Here is a 22,711-nt window from a genome sequence, read left to right on the forward strand (position 1 = left end):
TGCCTAGTTAATATAATGATCATACAACTATAAGGGTAGTGCCTAATTATTATAATGATCATACAAGTATAACGGTGGTGCCTAAGTAATATAATGATCATACAACTATAACGGTGGTGCCTAGTTAATATAATGATCATACAACTATAACGGTGGTGCCTAGGTAATATAATGATCATACAAGTATAACGGTGGTGCCTAGTTAATATAATGATCATACAACTATAACGGTGGTGCCTAGGTAATATAATGATCATACAAGTATAACGGTGGTGCCTGAGTAATATAATGATCATACAACTATAACGGTGGTGCCTGAGTAATATAATGATCATACAACTATAACGGTGGTGCCTAGGTAATATAATGATCATACAAGTATAACGGTGGTGCCTGAGTAATATAATGATCATACAACTATAACGGTGGTGCCTGAGTAATATAATGATCATACAACTATAACGGTGGTGCCTGAGTAATATAATGATCATACAACTATAAGGGTGGTGCCTGAGTAATATAATGATCATACAACTATAAGGGTGGTGCCTGAGTAATATAATGATCATACAACTATAAGGGTGGTGCCTAGTTAAAAAAAAAAAGGATGACAGGAAAATAAATTTGAAGTGAAATGAATGATGTAGACGATGATAATGGAAGAGACGGGAGGTTGCAGGGATACTGATGATGAAACTGTACAGTATAGAGATGCTATAGTTACCCTGGATGAGAGGAGGAGGGAGAAGAGAGGAGGGATTGAGGCATACAGGGAGGGGGAGGTGAGACGGCTGGAGGGAGAGATTCAGAGGAAGGGTTCATGGAGGCAGCTGAGAATACAAGAGATCTGAGCATCCCTCCTGATTTCTGCATCCTAGCAGGTGAGTGCAAAGCAGGTATTTGATGCTACTTTACAGGCCATGAATTAAAAACAATCAGATCATTACAAAAAAAAAAAAGCAATGGGTGGGGTTATTTATTTACCATCCTTGATTTTTTTTTTGTTATGATCCATATTAGGAAGCAGCCTATTTCCGGCAGAAAAACATTATTAAAATGATGTCACATTCTGATTGAATAGACAATGTGCTGAATGCTTCAAACAGGGGAAAAAAATATTGGGGAGGGGGGAAAGAATGAAAGAACGGGGGATATATTGGGATTTGGCATGCATCGGGCTTAGTGACGCTTTCATTGAACCAATCTATTGCACTATTAAACAAAGAAATCGAGAGGTGAGGAAGGGGGCCTCTATAAACGATTGGAGAATAACAGAGGATGCTGCAGGCCCATAGCATGGCAGAAGAAAGCCCAGAATAGCACATTACGCTGTGTGCATTCATTTTTTATGTTTGAGTCTATGGGGGTGCGGGGTGTCTATTAGCAGAAATAGCATGCATATGATTGCAAGAGCAAACTCCGCTATGGCATATATCGACGTGTCGCTGTATCTCTAAGGTGACAGAGGTATTGACGACATGGCTTAGTGGGCTTGGATGCTCCTGATATCAATCATGAAGAATTAATCGCATGTCAGACAAAACAATACAGGCATACCCCACGTTTAAGTCCACAATGGAGTTTATTTACTAAAGCTGTAAAGTGCAAAATCAGGCTCACTTCTGCATAGAAACCAATGATGAGTTTCCAGGTTTTATTACCAAAGCTTAATTGAACAAGCTGGGGTTAGAAGCCCATTGGTTTCTATGCAGAAGTGAGCCTGATTTTGCACTTCCCAGCTTTAGTAAATAAACCCCATTGTGTACTTAAAAGTGGGGTATGCCTGTGTTCTATGTGTTTGCATGAAAGAGCAGAGATTCTTTAAGGACATTTAACGGTATGCCACTTTGACAGACAAAAAGCGGTGTATAGGGCCTGTGAATGATCGAGACGTATATGGTACGTGTGTAATAATGTAAAGTGTTTGACACCTTACTGGTTTTTACATTTTTTTAATTTTTTTCTTTTCTTTCCAGAATGAAGATCACAACAGATTTGTTTTGGATTGTACACTGAGAGACAAGCTGATTTGTTGTGTCTACAATGGAGGTATGAGGGAATAGGCTATAGACAGATTTCTGCGATGTTATAGACTACCAAAATTAGCTGAAAGAGTTTTCATCTTATGCTCAAGATCAGATATTGAATTTATTGTTGATTTATTTTATTATTAGGTATTTACTATCTTATTAAACAAAGTAAAGATTTTTGCAGAAACGTCATTTTCTATGTAGTTGTGACTAGTTTAGTGAAATGCTTTGTGGAATAGTATGGACAGGGCTTTTTATTTTTAGCAGGGACGTGGGGGAACGCAGTTCCAGCACATCTAGCACTGAATGTATGTAATGGCAATGGGTACTGGGGTATGCTGGTGGGAATTTATTTTTGTATTGGGGGTCTATTGTTGCTGGGAGGGGAATTTGTTGACGGAGAGGTCTATTGTTGCTGGCTGCTGGGAAACTTGTTGTTGTTTCTGGGGGTTTATTGTTGCTGGGCTGGATCTATTGTTGGGGTGGTATTTTGTAACGGGAAGTCTATTGTTGCTGCGGCAGAGAGGTATAATGTTGTGTGGGGGATCTATTGTTGCTGGGGTGGGTCTAGTGTTGCTGGAGGTATCTATTATTGCTGGGGGGATCTATTGTCACTGGGGGGACTTATTGTTGCTGGGGTGGGGTCTATTTTTGCTGGGGGATATATTATTGCTGGGGTGGATCTAGTGTTGCTGGGGTGTCTATTATTGCTAGGGAATCTATTGTTGCTGGAGTGGATCTAGTGTTGCTGGGGTGTCTATTATTGCTAGGGAATCTATTGTTGCTGGAGTGGATCTAGTGTTGCTGGGGTGTCTATTATTGCTAGGGGATCTATTGTTGCTGTAGAGGATCAAGTGTTGCTGGGGTGTCTATTATTGCTAGGGGATCTATTGTTGCTGTAGTGGATCAGGTGTTGCTGGGGTGTCTATTATTGCTAGGGAATCTATTGTTGCTGGAGTGGATCTAGTATTGCTGGGGTGTCTATTATTGCTAGGGAATCTATTGTTGCTGGAGTGGATCTAGTTTTGCTGGGGTGTCTATTATTGCTAGGGAATCTATTGTTGCTGGAGTGGATCTAGTGTTGCTGGGGTGTCTATTATTGCTAGGGAATCTATTGTTGCTGGAGTGGATCTAGTGTTGCTGGGGTGTCTATTATTGTTAGAGGATCTATTGTTGCTGGGGAGGGTCTAGTGTTGCTGGGGGTATCTATTTTTGCTTGTGGATCTATTGTGGCTGAGCGATTTATTATTGCTGGACAGATCTATTGTTGCTAGGGTAAGGTCTATTTTTGCTGGCTGCAGAGGACCATACAAATTAGTTAGCATCACAAAATAATACTTGGTTCTGTATTCTCTAAAAGGGCTGGTACTGGGAGGTGGGTAGGGGTGAAACCAGGGGACGGTGCTTAGGAGTGGGTAGGGGGCAGAGGCAAGGAGTGACTCAGAAGGGGGGAATTCCCGCACCTAAGCCATGAGTATGGATAAATCAGATTGTTACAAATAAAGCAACTCAGGTTCTAAGGGACTGGAATAACTTAAAGGGAATCTGCAGTGTTATTAATATGTTTTAGATATGAATGAACAAATGAATGAATGAATGTGATAAACCTAATGTTACAAATCTTGTAAATGTGTGTTTTCCAATTCTTGCTTGCTAAAATAGTTTGTAATTATGTAGGTATCCAGCACAACTATGTTTTCCAATCGCATGTATACAATGTTACATAGTTGATGAGATTGAAAAAAGACACAAGTCCATCAAGTCCAACCTGTGTTTGTGCTTATATATTAATAGTACATTGTATACCCCTGTATGTTGTGGTCGTTAAGGTGCCCATCTAATAGTTTTTTTTCATTCTTGACGCTCCCCGCTTAAACCACTGCTTGTGGGAGAGAGGTGTAGGTTCTGCTTCCTGTATAATAGATCTGCCTGCACAATGGACGTGCTTTATGTCTTCTTAATGTGATTTTAAACTAAAAAAAATAAAAATATTCCTGCCCAAATTCAACAATTTTTCTAAGAACTGTCCAATATGGGTCCTGGTTTCCTTTTTTAGAGAAATTGAACAATGTGTGGGGTCCTTCATCTGGTGTGGAGGCGTCCCCAGACTGGCATGCTCTACCCTGTGGCTTCCGGCTCGCCTGGGGGGCCTGGTCTTGCCCAACTTTAAGGTCTACTATTGGACTGCAATGCTGGTAACAGTCTAGTGGTGGTTCATGGGATCGAGATCAAATGCGGCCACTTGTTTGGTGGCAGTTAGTCTGGGTTCCCTAGCCGATTTATGCAAGTTTGCATATAGAGGCCTCAAGGCGTACATGCAGGTTCCTGGACTGACAAGAGCCACGTGGAGAGTGTGTGTGGCTGCTAGACCTAGACTTATACAACCCAATCAGTGACTGAGCGCTGACTGAAATGTCAGAACACAATAGCACAGCAGGCGAGATCGCTGTACTAACATTGTTAGTACAGCGGTTCCAACCTGAACTGTCAGTTTTTTCAAAAACTAGTAGTGCGTACAAGGCTTAAGTTGTTGCAGAGACCAATCAGAGGTTGACAAAGGTATAAACAAAAAGTGTTTCTTGCCTAAAAACTGACATAAATGGAACAGATGGTAAAGGATGTCATTTGTTTACATCCATGCAGATCCGTCTAAATGGAAAAGGACACAGCCTTGTTCCTTTTAAAAAAAATACATGAATGGACATGGATGTAGACTGATGAAGACAGATGATCATCTGTTCACTTCTGCCCACCTATAGACATACATTATGGCTCAGTCTGGATCCGTCTGAAAATCTGACAGACAGATCTGGACTGAACACCCTTGCTAAAGGGGCCTAAATCTGAACTATACTTACCAATTGAACTGTTTACCAAAACAATTACATTCATGGCATGCCTTGAATGATAATTGTTAGGGCTAGTTTACACTTGCTTCAAAACATGGCTTTGGACACGCTTTTCTAAAGCTCTCTGAATGCCACTGAAAAGCCCGTCACTAAATACATTTTTTAGCTTACAGTCCTGTTTACACCTTGCTTTTGCTTGATGCTTCGGTAGGGCTTCAATGAGGCTTTGGTGGAGCTTCAATGGGGCTTTGGTTGGGCATCGATGAGGCTTTGGTGAGGCTTCGTGGGGCTTTGATGAGCCTTTGGTGGGGCTTCAATGAGGTTTTGGTGAGGCTTCATGGGCCTCTGATGAGCCTTTGGTGGGGCTGTGGTGGGGCTTCGATGAGGTTTTGGTGAGTCTTCGATGGGGTTTTGATGTGGCTTCAGTGGGGCTTCAAGCGAGCTTTGCCATAGACTTCTAGGGGGGCTTTGAAGATGCTTTGAAGCACAACTAAGGCAACATAGGGTATCATTTTTGAAGTGAAGCCAAAGCAAAGCAAAAGCAAGGTGTAAACAGGACTGTAAGCTAACCATTTTATTTAGTGACAGGAGCTTTGACTAGCGTTCAGAGAGCTTTAACAAAGCCTGTCAGAAGCCTTGTTTTGAAGCAAGTGTAAACTAGCCTTAACAGTTATCATTCAAGGCATGTTGAATGAGCCCTTACAGTTACTAGTGTGCGTATGTTAGTTTTCAACTGAACTGTCAAACCATCAAATGACTGGTGTCATAACTGATCACATGTGCAGCACCATAGCAATTGCAGATCTAACAGACACTAAGTTGGCAGCTTCCTTGGCTGTATAGGTTAGGAGGGTTTAGTTCCACTTTAAAGCCAAACTCTAGCTAATACTTTATAGGGGGTTATAGCAAAAAAAAATGTTTTACCTTTGGGATAAAGGTTTTACATAAATGAATAAGGCCCTGTTCACATCCGTTCTATTAGCATGCGTGTTTTTGTGAAAGTGCATCAAAGTCCTGTATGCTGTATCTTTGATGTGCTTTCATAAAATGTGTGTTCTAATGAAAGTACAACGTGCACACAAATGTAACACAGGAAAACCGCTCCGCACTAATGTGAACCTGGCCTAAAAACTCATGACTGTTAGCACCTGTATCAGTGGTAGATGGCTTGTGTCATGCCTCTAGCAGGATCTACAGGTGAAAATAAAGTAAAAAAGTAAAAAAAGAAAACCAATGGAGGCATAGTATCTAAAGATTGGTAAACTATGATATAATACATTTTCGTTTTTTGGGTTTAATACCACTTTAATCTCAAACTATATCGATAATGCAATGTGTATTGCAAAATTGTTAATGGCTCATCATTATTTTAGCCATCTGTTGATTTGTTATATGCTGCATTTCTTTGACTGGAATTCTGTTTGGCAGAAAGTTTTTTTGGGGATGGACAGCTATTTTCTGTTTTTTGTGTTTCTGTGACAAACACGATATATATATATATATATATATATATATATATATATATATATATATATATATATATATATATATATATATATATGTGTGTGTGTGTGTGTGTGTGTGTGTGTGTGTGTGTGTGTATTTTTTTTCTATTTTTTTTTTTTTTTTTTAGCAACTGTGCATTGTGCACATCTTATCATAGTTACTCTCTTGTTTAACCACTTTACACTTAGGCCAATTCTGACATTTCTGTCATACATGTAAAAATGAGCATTTGTTTGCTAGAAAGTTACTTAGAACCCCGAAACATTATACACCCCTCACATTTTTGTAAATATTTTGTTATATATTTTCATGTGACAACACTGAATAAATGACACTTTGCTACAATGTAAAGTAGTGAGTATACAGCTTGTGTAACAGTGTAAATTTGCTGTCCCCTCAAAATAACTCAACAAACAGCCATTAATGTCTAAACTGATGGTAACAAAAATGAGTACACCCCTAAGTGAAAGTGCCCAAATTGGGCCCAAAGTGTCAATATTTTGTGTGGTCACCATTATTTTCCAGCACTGCCTTAACCCTCTTAAGAGCTTCACAGGTTGCCACTGGAGTCCTCTTCCACTCGTCCATGACGACATAATGGAGCTGGTGGATGTTAGAGACCTTGCACTGCTCCAACTGCCATTTGAGAATGCCCCACAGATGCTTAATGGGGTTTAGGTCTGGAGACATGCTTGGCCAGTCCATCATCTTTACCCTCAGCTTCTTTAGCAAGGCAGTGGTCATCTCAGAGGTGTGTTTGGGGTAGTTATGTTGGAATACTGCCCTACGGCCCAGTGTCCGAATGGAGGGGATCATGCTCGGCTTCAGTATGTCACAGTACATGTTGGCATTCATGGTTCCCTCAATGAACTATAGCTCCCCAGTGCCATCAGCACTCATGCAGCCCCAGACCATGACACGCCCACCACCATGCTTGATTGTAGGCAAGACACACTTGTCTTTGTACTCCTCACCTGGTTTCCGCCACACATGCTTGACACCATCTGAACCAAATAAGTTTATCTTGGTCTCATCAGACCACAGGACATGGTTCCAGTAATCCACGTCCTTAGTCTGCTTGTCTTCAGCAAACTGTTTGCAGGCTTTCTTGTGCATCATCTTTAGAAGAGGCTTCCTTCTGGGACGACAGCCATGCAGGCCAATGTGATGCAGTGTGCGGCATATGGTCTGAGCACTGTCAGGCTGACCCCATGCCCCTTCAACCTCTGCAGCAATGCTGGCAGCACTCATACGTCTATTTCCCAAAGACAACCTCTGGATATGATGCTGAGCACGTGCACTCAACTTCTTTGGTCGACCATGGCGAGTCCTGTTCTGAGTGGAACCTGTCCTGTTAAACCGCTGTATGGTTTTGCCCACCATGCTGCAGCTCAGTTTCGGGGTCTTGCCAATCTTCTTATAGCCTAGGCCAGTGATGGCGAACCTTGGCACCCCAGATTTTTCTACATTTCCCATGATGCTCGTGCACTCTGCAGTGTAGTGGAGCATCATGGGAAATGTAGTTTCAAAACATCTGGGGTGCCAAGGTTCACCATCACTGGCCTAGGCCATCTTTATGTAGAGCAACAATTCTTTTTTTTCAGATTCTCAGAGAGTTCATTGCCATGAGGTGCCATGTTGAACTTCCAGTGACCAGTATGAGAGTGTGACAGCAATAACACCAAATTTAACATACCCGCTCCCCATTCACACCTGAGACCTTGTAACATTAACGAGTCACATGACACCGGGGAGGGAAAATGGCTATTTGGGCCCAGCTTGGACATTTTCACTTAGGGGTGTACATTGTTGCCAGTGATTTAGACATTAACAGCTGTGTGTTGAGTTATTTTGAGGGGACAGCAAATTTACACTGTTATACAAGCTGTACACTCACTACTTTACATTGTAGCAAAGTGTCATTTCTTCAGCGTTGTCACATGAAAACATATAATAAAATATTTACAAATGTGAGGGGTGTACTCACTTTTGTGAGATAGTGTTTATTTTTGAAATAAGAGACCCTGGAGAATAAAATGGATGTTGTTGCAATTTTTTATGTCACATGATATTTGCGCAGCCATTTTTGACATGCAAATTTTTAGGAAAAAATATACTTTAATGAATTTCAGTGCACACAAACACAAAACCAACATTTTTGGTAATGTATAAAATATGATATTACACTGAGTAAATAGATGCCTAACATGTCATGCTTTAAAATTGTATGCCCATGACCAAAGTAAGGTGCCTAAAATCTCCATAGGCGATGTTTTAAAAGTCTTTACAGGTTACCACCAGTTTAGAGTTACACAAGAGGTCTAGAGCTAGAGTGATTGCTCTCGCTTTGACATTAGCAGTGATACCTCCCATGTGTGGTGCGATCACTGTTTACATATGCATGTTGGACATACGTATGCACTTGAATTTGCGTGTAACACTTTTTTTTTACACTTTCCCTATACTTTTTTTAAATCAACTTTATTGCTATCACAAAAGATGAACAACATCCCTTGTGATAGCAATAATAATAACAAGTTCTTATTATGGAGATATCTGGGGTCTATAAGACCCCATGGGATTTGGAAGTGCAGTCGCTGTAAATCTGAGGGGTAGATCTGAAATGAGGGGAAGCTCTGCTGATTTTATTATCCAATCATGTGCAAGATAAAATGCTGTTTTTTTATTTTCCTTGCATGTCCCACTCGGATCTACAGTGACTGCACTTCAAAGTGCACTTCTAGTGCAATTTCAAGTGCACTTTGCACTTGTAGTTTGCACTTGTAGTGCAAAGTGGATTTGCCTTTCGTAAATAACCCCCTATATCTCTTCTAAAGTACATGTAAACCCTGAATAACATTTAGATAGCTAAAGCGCTAGATTTATTAAACATTTTTTTCAAATTTCATCTTAAAGTGGTTGTATACCCACTTTTTTAACTTTTACCTACAGGAAAGCCTATAATAAGGCTTACCTGTAGGTAAAAAAAATATCTCCTAAACCTGTACGGTTTAGGAGATATTCCCCTCGGTATGCGCCGCTGACTGCAGCGGCGCATGCGCACAAGGGGGTTCTCTCCGTGAAAATCCGGCAGCGCTCGCCCGGCCGGATTTAAATCTCCCGCGCGCATGCGCGGGAGTGACGATATCGCGGCTCCGGCCACTCACAGCGCCGGAGCCGCGATACCCGGAAGAGACGCCGAGGGAGCATGTCGGCTCCCTCGGCGTGGATCGGGCGAGATGTCGGGGCCTCGTTCTAAGGTAAGTATTTCATAATGAGCTAGTATGCGGTGCATACTAGCTCATTATGCCTTTTGCTTTGCAGGTTTTAAAAAAAATAAAAATAAATTGCGGGTTTACTACCGCTTTAATGCTGCTAAGATTAGACAGCCTTTTTGCAGCCAATTTCTATCTTCATCTGCTCTAGCAGTGGGGGCATAGCATTTCCACATCAGTGGAACATACCTGTACAATGAGTGTAGGCTTTGCCAATTTTGTGGCCTCTTAGTCAATGTTAACACTGGTGCCACTAATGAAGCACAAAGGGGTTAACTGCCACTGGTCACTATAGCATCAGCGACCAGCGGCAATATATTAATCCCCTCATGCTGCATATTACAAATACTATTGGTAATTGACCACTTGCCGACTCATCACAGTACATACCGTATACTGCGACAGGGTGGCAGCTACAGGCGTACATCGCTGCCTGTTTCAGGGTTTTGGGCACATGCTCCCACCCACCTACTCTCCTGTGATTTGACACAGCAGGAGACTGTCAGCAGGTCCCAGCCAATGATTCATGGCTGGGACCTGCTGATCAGCTGTGTCAAATCACAGCCCAGAGCCCTGTGTTGACAATCAATATAGGGCTCTTTACAGAGGGAATGATCACTTTTTTTTCTTTTCCCTTCAAAGCAGGAAAATAAACAAATCAATTTGTAGTAAAAAAAAGCAGCACACATTGCACATTGCTAGGCACACATTTAACCCCTTGATTGCCCTTAGATGTTAACCCCTTCCCAGCCAGTGTCCTTAGTACAGTGATAGTGCATGTTATTAGCACTGACCACTGTATTAGTTTCACTGGTGATACTAATCACTGGTGGCAGTTAATCAGTTCAGACAAAGTGTCAGTTAAACCGCTTACACATGGGCCAAATGTCAGGAGACAACAGGCAGTTAAAAAAAAAACTGGCTACCATTCGGCCCCTGTGTATGTCGGTCTGTCAGACAGAAGCTGGCCATTTGGCCATCCTGAGGAAGGAGGCCATGCCGCCGAATCGCGTTTTCATGGCAACTGTGTGATGTCCTCACTCTCTTCCCCCCTTTATCCGGTTTGTGTGGGTTCGTGTGTCCTCGAAGAGCAGCGCTGACTGGAGCAGACACAAGATCTCTTCCCCTAGAGCGTCGGGATAGGAGTGTGACCACGGTGGAATCCTTATGCTCTATCTATCTACACACAATGTGAGTTTGACCATTGTAGTGTTTTTAACTTTACTATATTAAAGCCGAGTTACACTAGGACGGCTTTGCGCTCTCTTCTTTTGTGCTTTGTAGTCCAAACACACTTGCCTTCCTAGAGTGACAACGCTGCTTCTTCATAGTACAGTGTCGCTGTCATCCTAGGACAGAAAGGGGTTGATTTACTAAAGGCAAATAGGCTGTGCATCCTGCAAGTGCAGTTGCTCCAGAGCTTAGTAAATGAGCAGTAGCTATGTTAACTTCCATCATCCATTCATGTGCAAGCAAAAATACTGTTTCCTAAACTTTCCTTGCTTGTGGTTGGTTATTCTTTGCATACTGAAGATTTATCTAATTTTCTAAGCTCTGGAGCAACTGCACTTTGCGATGTGGAAAGGCTATTTTCTTTTAGTTAATCAACCCTAACGTGTGTTGGGGGTTATATCACAAGCTTAAAATAAGGGGGAAAAGCCTGGAAAAAAAAAAGAAAACTAAAGCAGCCACACTATCTAAGCACTGACAAGCTGCAATGTATTACATTTTTGGTTTTGGGTCTAGATATACTATAAAGCTTATATGCGATTTTTTTGTCATTGGTTTTACATACCATTTAATTTTTACGTATATTTTTTTCCTCTAATTTTAAAGACTTAGCCCTTGTACACACGGTCGGAGATTCCGACAACCAAATCCGTCGGATTTTGTCTGACGGATTTTGTCCGAAACTGTTGTATACACACGGTCGGACAAAGTTGTCGGAAAATCCGACGTGATGACGTTATTTCGTTACAACCAGACTACGTTCATGCTAGTAGCCAATAGCTTTGGTGTAGGAATTTGATCTGAGCATGCGTGGCACTTTGTCCGATCGGAATTCTCTACACATGATCGGAGTATGTCCGATCGGAGCATTTTGTCGGAAAATTTTACCAACAAGTTGGAAAACTTGGTCCGTCGGATACTCCGACAAAACAGTCCGATCGGACACATTCTGTCGGAATCTCCGACCGTGTGTACAAGGGCTTAGGCCTCATATATATATATATCTCAAACAATTTATAGTGAAGAAACTATTTAAATGGTGACCAATAGTCAGGGCTGGCCCAAGATGTTGTGCTGCCTGAGTCCAAGAATGAAATGCTGCCCCCCCCCCTCAAAAAAAAAATCACGCCTACTTAAAGGCCCCACCAACCATTACTTTATATTATGATAATTAAAACTAAAATTAAATTTATTAGGAAGTTAGATTTACATGCAACAGCACCTTATCTATATGCAAAATTGTATGATATACCCTTGTGTTCAATTCCAAGGGGTGGGCTAGGGCAGTATATAGACAGGATGGGTAGTAAATGAGCACGCTAGGGTAGTATATGGACAGGCTAGGGTAGTATATAGACAGGCTAGGGTAGCATATAGACAGGCTAGAGTAGTATTTAGACAGGCTAGGGTAGTATATGGACAGGCGTGAGTAGTATATGGACAGTCTAGGGTAGTATTTAAACAGGCTAGGGTAGTATATGGACAGGCTAAGGCAGTATAGGGGCAGGCTGGGGTATTAAATAGACAGGCCAGGGTAGTATATAGGCAGGCTAGAGTGCTATATAGACAGGCTAGGGTAGTCTATAGACAGACTAGGGACACACAAAACTGCTTGAAACAAAAAATCTTGGTCTTCAATTTGCTGGGTAAATAAAAGAGAAGGAGAGGCAGCCATGGTTAATTTTGCTGACCCACTGGGACCCAATGTAGGGCCAGCCCTGCCAATACTGGTGACTCTCCATAAGGAAATAATAAATATTTTTTTATTGTGTTTCCAAATGACAATAATGATTAATCATAATAATTAATAATAATAATAATAATAATAATAAGTGTTAATATAAACAACCAATCAATATGAAAAAAACCAAAAAACTATTTAATGAATATATGTCATGTATTACATAAAATACATGACATATATGTTACATAGTAGGTGAGGTCGAAAAAAGACACAAGTCCATCAAGTCCAACCATGTGTGTGATCATATGTCAGTATTACATTGTATATCCCTGTATGTTGCAGTCGTTCAGGTGCTTATCTAACAGTTTCTTGAAACTATCGATGCTTTCCGCTGAGACCACCGCTTGTGGAAGGGAATTACACATCCTTTTCGCTTATACAGTAAAGAACCCTCTACACAGTTTAAGGTTAAACCTTTTTCCTTCTAATTTTAATGAGTGGCCACGTGTCTTGTAAAATTCCCTTACGCGAAAAAGTTTTATCCTTATTGTGGGGTCACCAGTACAGTATATATATGTCTCTAAATGAACAGTCCAGAAATGAACTCCACTGTGCCAATCCTCAGTAGTTCTCTTGCTACATCCATAGCCGCATATAAAGCAATTCCATAAAGTGCAATTCTCCTTTAAATGTGCTTGCAAATCTGTGTAATAACTTAAATAGTTCTATGTTAAAACACACGTGACTCCTCCACTGGTAATCTTAGCAGCTCATTCATATGTGGACCTAAATAATATTAGATTGGGACCAACCTAAGCTATGGCTGCAGGTTCTTATGAAAAAAAACTCTTTTAGATGATGACCAAACTATGTCACAATGTGGGCTATAAAGTGCCCAAAGGAACAAAATTGGAACCGTCATTGTGCAAACTGTATAAAAGACTCCACATTTATTAAAAAACAATTTAAAATACACTCACATTTTAATGTACACTGAATCTTGTGCACTTAGACTAAACTTGCAAAAGTAGGACACTAGCCCCTTAAGGAGCATAAATCATCGGCTTCACCTCTCCAGTACTGATTGACGTCACTTCCGGTAATGTGATGATGACATTAGCTCCACCCCCTATTAGAGCTTACTATTTGCTGTGACCACTGTTTATTCATACTGGTTCTGTTAATTATAGTGGCTTTTATATGTTTGGGTTCCCTTCACCTAAAGTGGCCACATAACCCCAAATACAATTTAGAAAAAGCTTTTTTTTGTGTAGAAAAACACAATTTATTGTGATTTTGGTGTTTGTGTTTTAAAAACTGGCTTGGTAGTTATGGATTTCGTTTGCACACCTGCCTGCATGCACATTTTCAGCACTAATAGCTTTTGGCACATACAGTGTATCATATACATTACACACCCAAAAATGGAATGGCGCTTGCTGATTCTTTATTTTTATATACAAAAAACATTGAAACAATACAAACAAATTACTCAAGAAACAGCTCATAAAACAAAACAAGTACTACATAGAACCACCCTTAAAAACAAAACAAAACAAAAAAACAATACAACAATACAACACCCACCCACACCACCTACCCAATATCTTGGAGCATTGAAAAGGAGACGTAAAGAAAAACTTTAGTGCTTACTAAAATAAAAATGGGCTATACGTGGCCACAGAATACTGCTCTCGCTGAAAAGAAGTACATATATTTACATATGAATACATATAATCACATGGTCATACAGAGCCTAATATCTAATATAGCAATATTTATAATACAGACTGGTCTATACCAATGCAGGGGACATAGACTTAAGCCATTGTGACCAGGTAGCATCAAACTTCCTCATGGAGTTCCTTAGAAAGTGTGAAAGTTTTTCAAATGAAATAATCCTATTAAGATCTGAGATCCAGTCAAATACAGTCGGCAGATGGGGAGAGGTCCACTGAAGGGCAATCTGTCTGCGGGCTACAAAAAAGTGCGTGCCAAATAGTATTAACAATGGAAGAGGTATAGATAGACTTATCATAATAGCCCAATATGCACATAAGTGGTTCAACTGAAATATTGATAAACAGTAGCCCATTTAGAGTACCAACCACCCCTGCCCAATATCTCTGGAGTTTAGGACGCAAAAGATGTATCAGTGTACCTGTATGGCTTCACCTAGCACAAGCTGGCTCAGATCTCAAGCCAATGGTATGCAGAAACTGAGGAGTTCTGTATACCCTGGGAAGGATAAAGGTCTGGGTCAGTCTATGTGATGGAGAGAGAGACACCCAAGACAGAGACCAGAGAATACTGTCCCAGGGGCCGTCCCCTGTCAGAACACAACAGCTCAGCGGGGGTGATCAGTGTATTAACTTCATATTGTTACTACAGCGGCTCCGACCGTAACGGTCAGTTTTTTTTTCCCGTTTAAGCCGCTGGCTGGTGTGTGCGAGGCTTAAGGGCTTGTTTGGATTTGCGGTTGGGAGACATTAAAAATGTGCAGGTGAGCATGCGTGTGCAAGAGCCATTAAAGTGGAATTTCAGGCTATAACTAATTAATCTTAAAATACTCACTCCCCATCATAACACCTATGCTGACTAACCCATGTAAGAAAGCTGTATATATTTAACTATTTTCCTGCTGCTCTGGTCCAGTCATGTGTTCTTCTGCGTCAGCCAGTGGTGGCTGCAGGGGAGAGGAGAGAACACTCAACAACAGCAAGTAATGCCTGGGAGCCATGACATCACCCATAGGCTTCTATGGCCCATCCATTGTCGAGCGCTCCCTTCTCTCCCCTGCAGCCACCGTTGGCTGACACAGGGGAAATCACGTGACCAGACTGGAGCAGGCTGAAAATAGGCAAGTATATACATCTTTCTTACACGGGGTAAGTGTTAGGAAGTGGGAGGAGCATTTTTAAGATTTGTTAGATATAGCCTAGAATTCCACTTTAAAGCATTTATTTAGCTAAAATGCTTTTCCCCTCTTTTGTATAAAACAGGGAATGGTTAAAACAAAGGTCAGGTTTTTGCTATTTTTGATCTATTTAGGACATTTTCCTGCATTTCTTATCCTGTAGACACCGGAAATTAGAGTAAATCTCTAAAGTGAGGTGTACCCCCTGTCAGGCAGTTGTCACCTGAACAAGTGCTCCTATTTGGAAGATCTCCCCTCTATTCCTGTTCTGTGGGCAACTCAGATTTTGGATTTTCTCTCAGTTTCTGTCTCCTTAACAGTGGTCACCAGGACAAATGTAGAGATGAAAAACTGAACGGGGTTCTAACCCATCACCACTCTGTCAAAAAACTTTTACTTTAGATACACATTAATAAAATGGTGGCAAAGACACAACCAATATCAGGGTGCCAGGTCTTGGGCTGCACAGCCATGGCACGCAAAAACAGTAAAAGTGTTCTGTTTACGGATTATATATTGTGATTTCATATTCACTTTGTAACTATATGCTTTTGCTCCAAAATACAAAACAAATAAAGTTTTCTATTATCAGATAACCTTTCTTGTTTTTATCCTTAGTCAGGATAATACAACCTATCCATGTCATTTGGCTTACATCAGTGTATTGATTCGTACAGTGCAACCTCATCTGGATAAAGTTCCATCCCATAACATCATCTTTACAAAAATAAGAATGATTCATCCTTACGCTTCTCCATGTCCTTTGCTATATAATAGTTGTTGTATACAAGATAAGATAAGATAAGTGTCATTATTGCTTAGAAGATAGGCCAAATGTATTATACGGACAATAATAAAACTAATCACAACATTGATGGTGCATTAGTGTGGGACTCAAAAATGACTGTCGTGCCTAACCTTAGTGTAGAGTTGCATTTTTGGTATTTACCACATACTACAAATCATTTCCCAAGCAATGTTAATAATGTCATTCACACTGTTTTGGTGGTTGCACCCTAAGCCTTGTTGACTCACTGAGCATATGCCCATTTGAGTCTTCTCACTCCGGTAAGCCTCCTCACTAACCGGTGGTGGTTCTATTCTCTGCTGTCTTCACCTCAACATTGATGTCACGTGGAATCTCACTTCTAGTCACACAATTTGTTTTCATCGACTATTCAAAGACTGTTGTGTTTATGTTTCAAAACAACCTTTATATGATGGCACGCTGACTTTAGTTTGGGTGTGAATTCCACATATTTTTCATTATTATTCGTTTTTGCGGTCATTGTACAGTGTACATTAGTTTGCATATACATTCATTTTTCATTTTCTTGAGCACTGCACACAATTTTACTGTTCACCTATTTTTTTTTATTTACACTTGTCTTAGTGTTGTGCTGGCTGCTATTAGATATATGTCAATGCGATATACACCAATTTTTCTAATAATGTCATTCTCACTGGAAAAGTCTAGGCTGACTATGGACAGCCAGATATCTCTCAAGAACATTGACTAGAGAGATATATGCCCTTCTTCACATGAGTACTTGCACCACCGATTCCCCCTTAATACTTGCCCACTGATGACAGGGGGTACATACTTGTTCATGCAGAGCAATGCAAAACATCAGGCAATTCTCTACTGTAACCATCATAAAACTAACACTGAGTATAACACACATGGCCATTGATAGGCTTCTTCATCTATCGGTGTGTAAAATCATAGTAATGCCTAATAATAAGGCCTACTTTGTGTTGTTCCCATTGCAGTCCAGTCATTTGAACTTGATTGTGGACATCATGTTTAGCTAGAAACATGTAAGGACAAATTTTGTAAGGTTAGCTTGAGCAATTTAATCTGTTGGGTTATGGGAACCATGATTTTACACATCATCACAAGTGATCTGTGTGAATAAAATCACCTTAAGCCCCCTTGCAAGTGACCGCTCTAATCAGGTCTGCCTGTCAGTTTTTTGTAGGTGGACCTGGTCAGGCAGTCCATTCATCCCTATGGACCAGTGGATGTAAACAGACTTGTATGCTTTATACCTGCCTACCTCCGATCTGATCCGGCCCGCTAAAAACGAATGGAAATTAATCCGTTTCCCTCCATGTAGGCGGATCGGATCAGAGGTAGTCGGGTGTAAACAGGCAGTCGAGTCAGTATACAACCTCAGAGCGGAGCGGTACCTGTCATCCACGCACTTTGCTCTGATCAGCGGGGAATCTTATAAGCAGGTCGCCTGCTGATCAGAACAGAGTCCGTCCCATATAAAAGGGGCCTAAAACATACCTAAACCCAAAAACAAAAATGTAATATATTGCAGCCTACCAGTCCTTGGATGTGGTGGTTACATTCGTTTTCTTTTTTTTTATAACATTTTACAAAAAAATAACTATTGACCTTGTCAGAAACGTGGTTAGCTGAAAAGACAACAAAAACAATATTACTTTTTTTTTTTTTATTAACTAAAAATCACATCAACTATCTAGTAATTAAAATGTACAAAGGTGGATGTCTTTGAAGTCCAGCCGGGTGAGGACTATGACTGCCTCCATAGATACAGTGGAGCAATGTTCATAACTACCTAAGGACAGCAAGTGTGTTATTTGCAGGATAACCTGGCAAAAAAAAAGGCTTTACATCACAAGGGGTATTTTTTACTCATGACCAACATGATTTTGTATGAAATCATAATACCATTTTTGGAAATAATGACAATTTCCCTGTTATACATAAGGTGTAAATTGTAATGATAGTTTAATTTTATACTACCTTATATACAAAATATATATTTTTTAAATATGTGTCTACATGTTTGCTCTTATATAATTGTTTTTCATTTGTATATTTTACGCAGAGGTGCAACATTTTATTTTGTTTCTCATATACTGTAAGCATAATGCGGTGCACACAAAATTTGCAAACCTAAAATGGTTTTATTTGTTTAATTATTTAATATGAAGAGTCACAGCTGCTAATTACTTATTTTCTAATTTACGGGCAATTTCTTTCTGTGAATGCAAAGTAATCCACCACTACAGTGCTGTTCATCAGGAACATGTTAATGTGTGCGATAAAGCCAAAGGCGCACTAGTGGATTCTTAATAGACTTTAATGGACAGTAAGTGCCTCTGCCTTTGATGTCTTGTTGTTTTACAGTGTTTTGTTTGGCACTGGCGATACAGTAATCTTTAATAACTGAGTATGTCATGTTGTGGATGCGATTTTTGTGGCAGAATAAATTCAGATATTTAATGATAGGTGTACTGGTGTAAGGGTTATTTCTATATGGTCATCCATTTGAGTCCCAAAAGATTAAACTTCTGTCAATGAAAATCAATATGTTTAGCTCAGAATGTGTTAAGTGTGATTGCGGTGCTGCTCTTCCCATTAATGATCATTGCATTTCAAAATCCTTCCAGTGACAGTTCTACCCCCCTCCCTTCTGACCCTTTGACTTCCCCAGAATGCTATTTGGTTATTATCCCCTTTGGGTGTAGTTCATAAAAACAGGCCTTTGTTTAGCGCCCCTCTATGTCTTGACATCATTCTTCTCATACTAAGATTACTTCCCTGCTTTACATGTCATTTTTCACATGTCTTATTTTTGGCAAAAAAGGAATACTACTTGCTAGGAACTTTAAAATGGTATTAGTATTGTCCCCAAATAGAGTATTCAAACTATTTATTTGTTATGGGTTTAAAGGGGTAAAGTATGTTAGGTTTCTAGCAGGCCAGATATTGCATTATATATGAGACAGATACATAGCTCAGATAGAAGAAAGAAAGATAGAAAGAAAGAATGAAATATAAAAAGATCACATAGAAAGAAAGATAGGTAGGTAAATTGGATCGCTAGATAGATAGATAGATAGATAGATAGATAGATAGATAGATAGATAAATAGATAGATAGATAGATAGATAGATAGATAGATAGATAGATAGATAGATAGATAAATAGATAGATAGATAGATCAGGATAGATAGATAGATAGATAGATAGATAGATAGATAGATAGATAGATAGATAGATAGATAGAGACGAAAAGATAGATATATAGATCCAAAAAGATAGATATATAGATCCAAAAAGATAGATAGAACAGGATAGATAGATAGTTAGATAGATAGATAGATAGATAGATAGATAGATAGATAGATAGATAGATAGATAGAACAGGATAGATAGATAGATAGATAGATAGATAGATAGATAGATAGATAGATAGATAGATAGATAGATCAGGATAGATAGATAGATACGAAAAGATAGACAGATAGATCCGAAAAGATAGATAGATAGATCCGAAAAGATAGATAGATAGATAGATAGATAGATAGATAGATAGATAGATAAATAGATCATAAAATATAGATAGATAGATAGATAGATAGATAGATAGATAGATAGATAGATAGATAGATAGACCAGGTCAAAAAAGATAGATAGATCCAAAAAAGATAGATGGATAGATAGATAGATAGATAGATAGATAGATAGATAGATAGATAGATAGATAGATAGATAGATAGGTCAGGATAGATAGATAGATAGATAGATAGATAGATAGATAGATAGATAGATAGATCCGAAAAGAGATATATAAATAGATCAGGCCAGGTCAGATCAGAAAAAATTGATATATAGATAGATAGATAGACCAGATATCAGAAAAAATAGATAGATAGATAGATAGATAGATAGATAGATAGATAGATAGATAGATAGATCAGAGTAGATAGATAGAGAGATAGATAGATAGATAGATAGATAGACCAGGTCAGAATAGATAGATAAATAGATAGATAGATAGATAGATAGATAGATAGATAGATAGATAGATCAGAAAAGATAGATAGATAAATAGATTAGGCCAGATCAGAAAAGATAGTCAGATAGATAGATAGATAGATAGATAGATAGATAGATAAATAGCTAGACCAGGTCAGAAAAGATAGATAGATAGATAGATAGATAGATATAGATAGATAGATAGAGAAAAAGAAAGAGAAAAAAGAGGAAAATAAAGAGAGAGAAAAAGAAAGAAAGAGAAAAAGAATGAAAGATAGACTGGGGCAAAGACTACAGACTGACGATGTACAATCATAGCACATATTGCATTGTTAATATTATTCTTCTTAAAGTTGATGTAAATCTTATCCTTTCTAAACTACTGCCATAGGGGTTATCTATAAGAATATACATGCCTCCTACATGTATCCTTACCTGTCAAATGTCTCCGCTCTCTCTGTTATGAGACCCTAAAAACTGCATATTCTGTGGGTGGGTCTGTTGTCAGGAGCTTGGTGGAGTCGTGATGTCAGTAGACTCCCTGCCCTCCTCTACACTCCCCTTGTCAACATGCATTTTCTCCTGTTAATTTCTTACACTGAACTTCTGCTATGATCACTAACATCCAGTCAAAACCCAGAAAAGTCACCACGTGACTTCAGCATGCCCAATCATGCTGAGGTGGGGAGTATCCAATCCTGGGAGAGCTGAAGAAGAAAGGAGGGGGGGGGATCTGAAGTACACAGAATGTCTCTCTCAGGCTCCTGCATGAGATATGTAAATCACCTTTCACTCACAGCAATGGGGAGAAACAGACTCCTATTTCTCTGTCCATTTTTTTTATCTCTATGAAAAAAGATAAGAGGACTGCTCAGAGCTGGATTAACTCTTCCTGGCAAGACTGGGCACAGATGACATTAAATCCTTTACTGTAAAGGTGCAAGCCTTATTTTTAAAAAAATCGGGTTTATATCTACTTTAAGTATATTTTATCATCTTCTGCTCTGTCCATAGTGCTGAACCTGCAGAAGTTCCTCTGTCCATTTCTCCTAGTTTGTGGATGAGCTGTGATTGTTTCTACTGTAACCATATTAATATGTATCTGTCAAGCTAGGGCCAGGGAGGGAAAGTCCAGCTAAGCAGAATGGAGGCTGCCTGTTAAACAGGGGAGGTGGTTGTGACTGCGATGGTTGTGTGGTTGATATAATGGGCTTGTTGTTGTGCAGCCTGTGAAGACACATCTTTTCTGTGCTAGTCGGAGCTGCCAGGAAACATTCACAGGGGCGGTGTGCAGAAATACTCAGTCACTGACAATATGTTTTTAGTGGGTCATTATTGAGTCTTATAACTCCGTAGAAAGGAGAACGTGGCTTTGCCTGTATTGATTGCACACTGCATCACTGGACAATGTTTTATATAATGTACATATAATCACAGCACACATTCCATGATTTTCAGTTGTATTTGTTTCATTTACATAATTATATGTTGCGGTCTACTCCCCCAGCACTCTGATTATACAGATGTGAGTCTCAGTGGATTTCTTGTATAAACAGCCAATTTGAGGATCTCATTAATTTCTGCATGTGCCCCAGATGGTCAGTCAGCAAGCACTTGTGTCGGCTTTTTAGATGTTCCTCCTGCATGACTGATTTTACCTCACGCATCAACAGAGCTGCAGGGTCACAAAGACATTGGCAGTCATTTTAGAATTTTAACAATGACTGGTTCTGTGCTGCGTCTGCATCGGAGACAAATACATTCATGTATGTATATATATATATATATATATATATATATATATATATATATATATATACATTTTTATACATATATATATACATAGTGGGGGAACAAAATATTTGATCCCCTGCAGATTTGTAAGTTTGCCCACTTACAAAGAAATTACAGGATATCAACCGAAAATCCAGAAAACACACATGGTACAAATGTTATACATTGAGTTGCAGTTCAGTGAGTAAAATAAGTATTTGATCCCCTACCTACCAACAATAATTCTGACTCCCACAGACTTTCTACAATATGTGCTCATGTGGTACACAGATTAGTCCTTTCAATTTAAGAAGGTGCTCCAAACAACAACTCATTATGTGTATAAAAGATACCTGTCCACAGAATCTCTTACTTCCATTCAAACCTCACCATCATGGGCAAGACCAAAGAGCTGTCAAAGAATGTCAAGGAAAATATTGTAGACCTGCACAAGACTGGAATGGGCTACAAGACCATCAGCAAGAAGCTTGGTGAGAAGGAGACAACTGTTGGTGTGATTATTTGGAAATGGAAGAAATAGAAAATAACCATTAATCGCCCTCGGTCTGGAGTTCCATGCAAGATTTTACCTCATGGGGTAAGGATGATCATGAGAAAAGTGAGGGATCAGCCCAGAACTATACAG

At 39.5% G+C, this 22,711-nt stretch overlaps 1 protein-coding gene across 2 annotated transcripts in view; it reads left to right on the plus strand.

The window, feature by feature from the left end:
- Window positions 1–742: 742 nt before the first annotated feature.
- Window positions 743–22,711, plus strand: part of APC2 (APC regulator of Wnt signaling pathway 2) — a 105,910-nt gene continuing 83,941 nt past the window's right edge. For both annotated transcript variants that reach the window (XM_077475999.1, XM_077476000.1), the window contains exons 1-2: window positions 743–881; window positions 1,977–2,049. In XM_077475999.1, coding sequence (XP_077332125.1) covers window positions 2,044–2,049 — 6 coding nt within the window. In that variant the 5' untranslated portion in view covers window positions 743–881; window positions 1,977–2,043. The remainder of the gene's footprint in view (window positions 882–1,976; window positions 2,050–22,711) is intronic.

Source organism: Lithobates pipiens, unplaced genomic scaffold (assembly GCF_037356315.1).
Source record: "Lithobates pipiens isolate NorthernLeopardFrog02 unplaced genomic scaffold, aLitPip1_a1.2 Scaffold_13, whole genome shotgun sequence".
Lineage (NCBI taxonomy): Eukaryota > Metazoa > Chordata > Amphibia > Anura > Ranidae > Lithobates > Lithobates pipiens.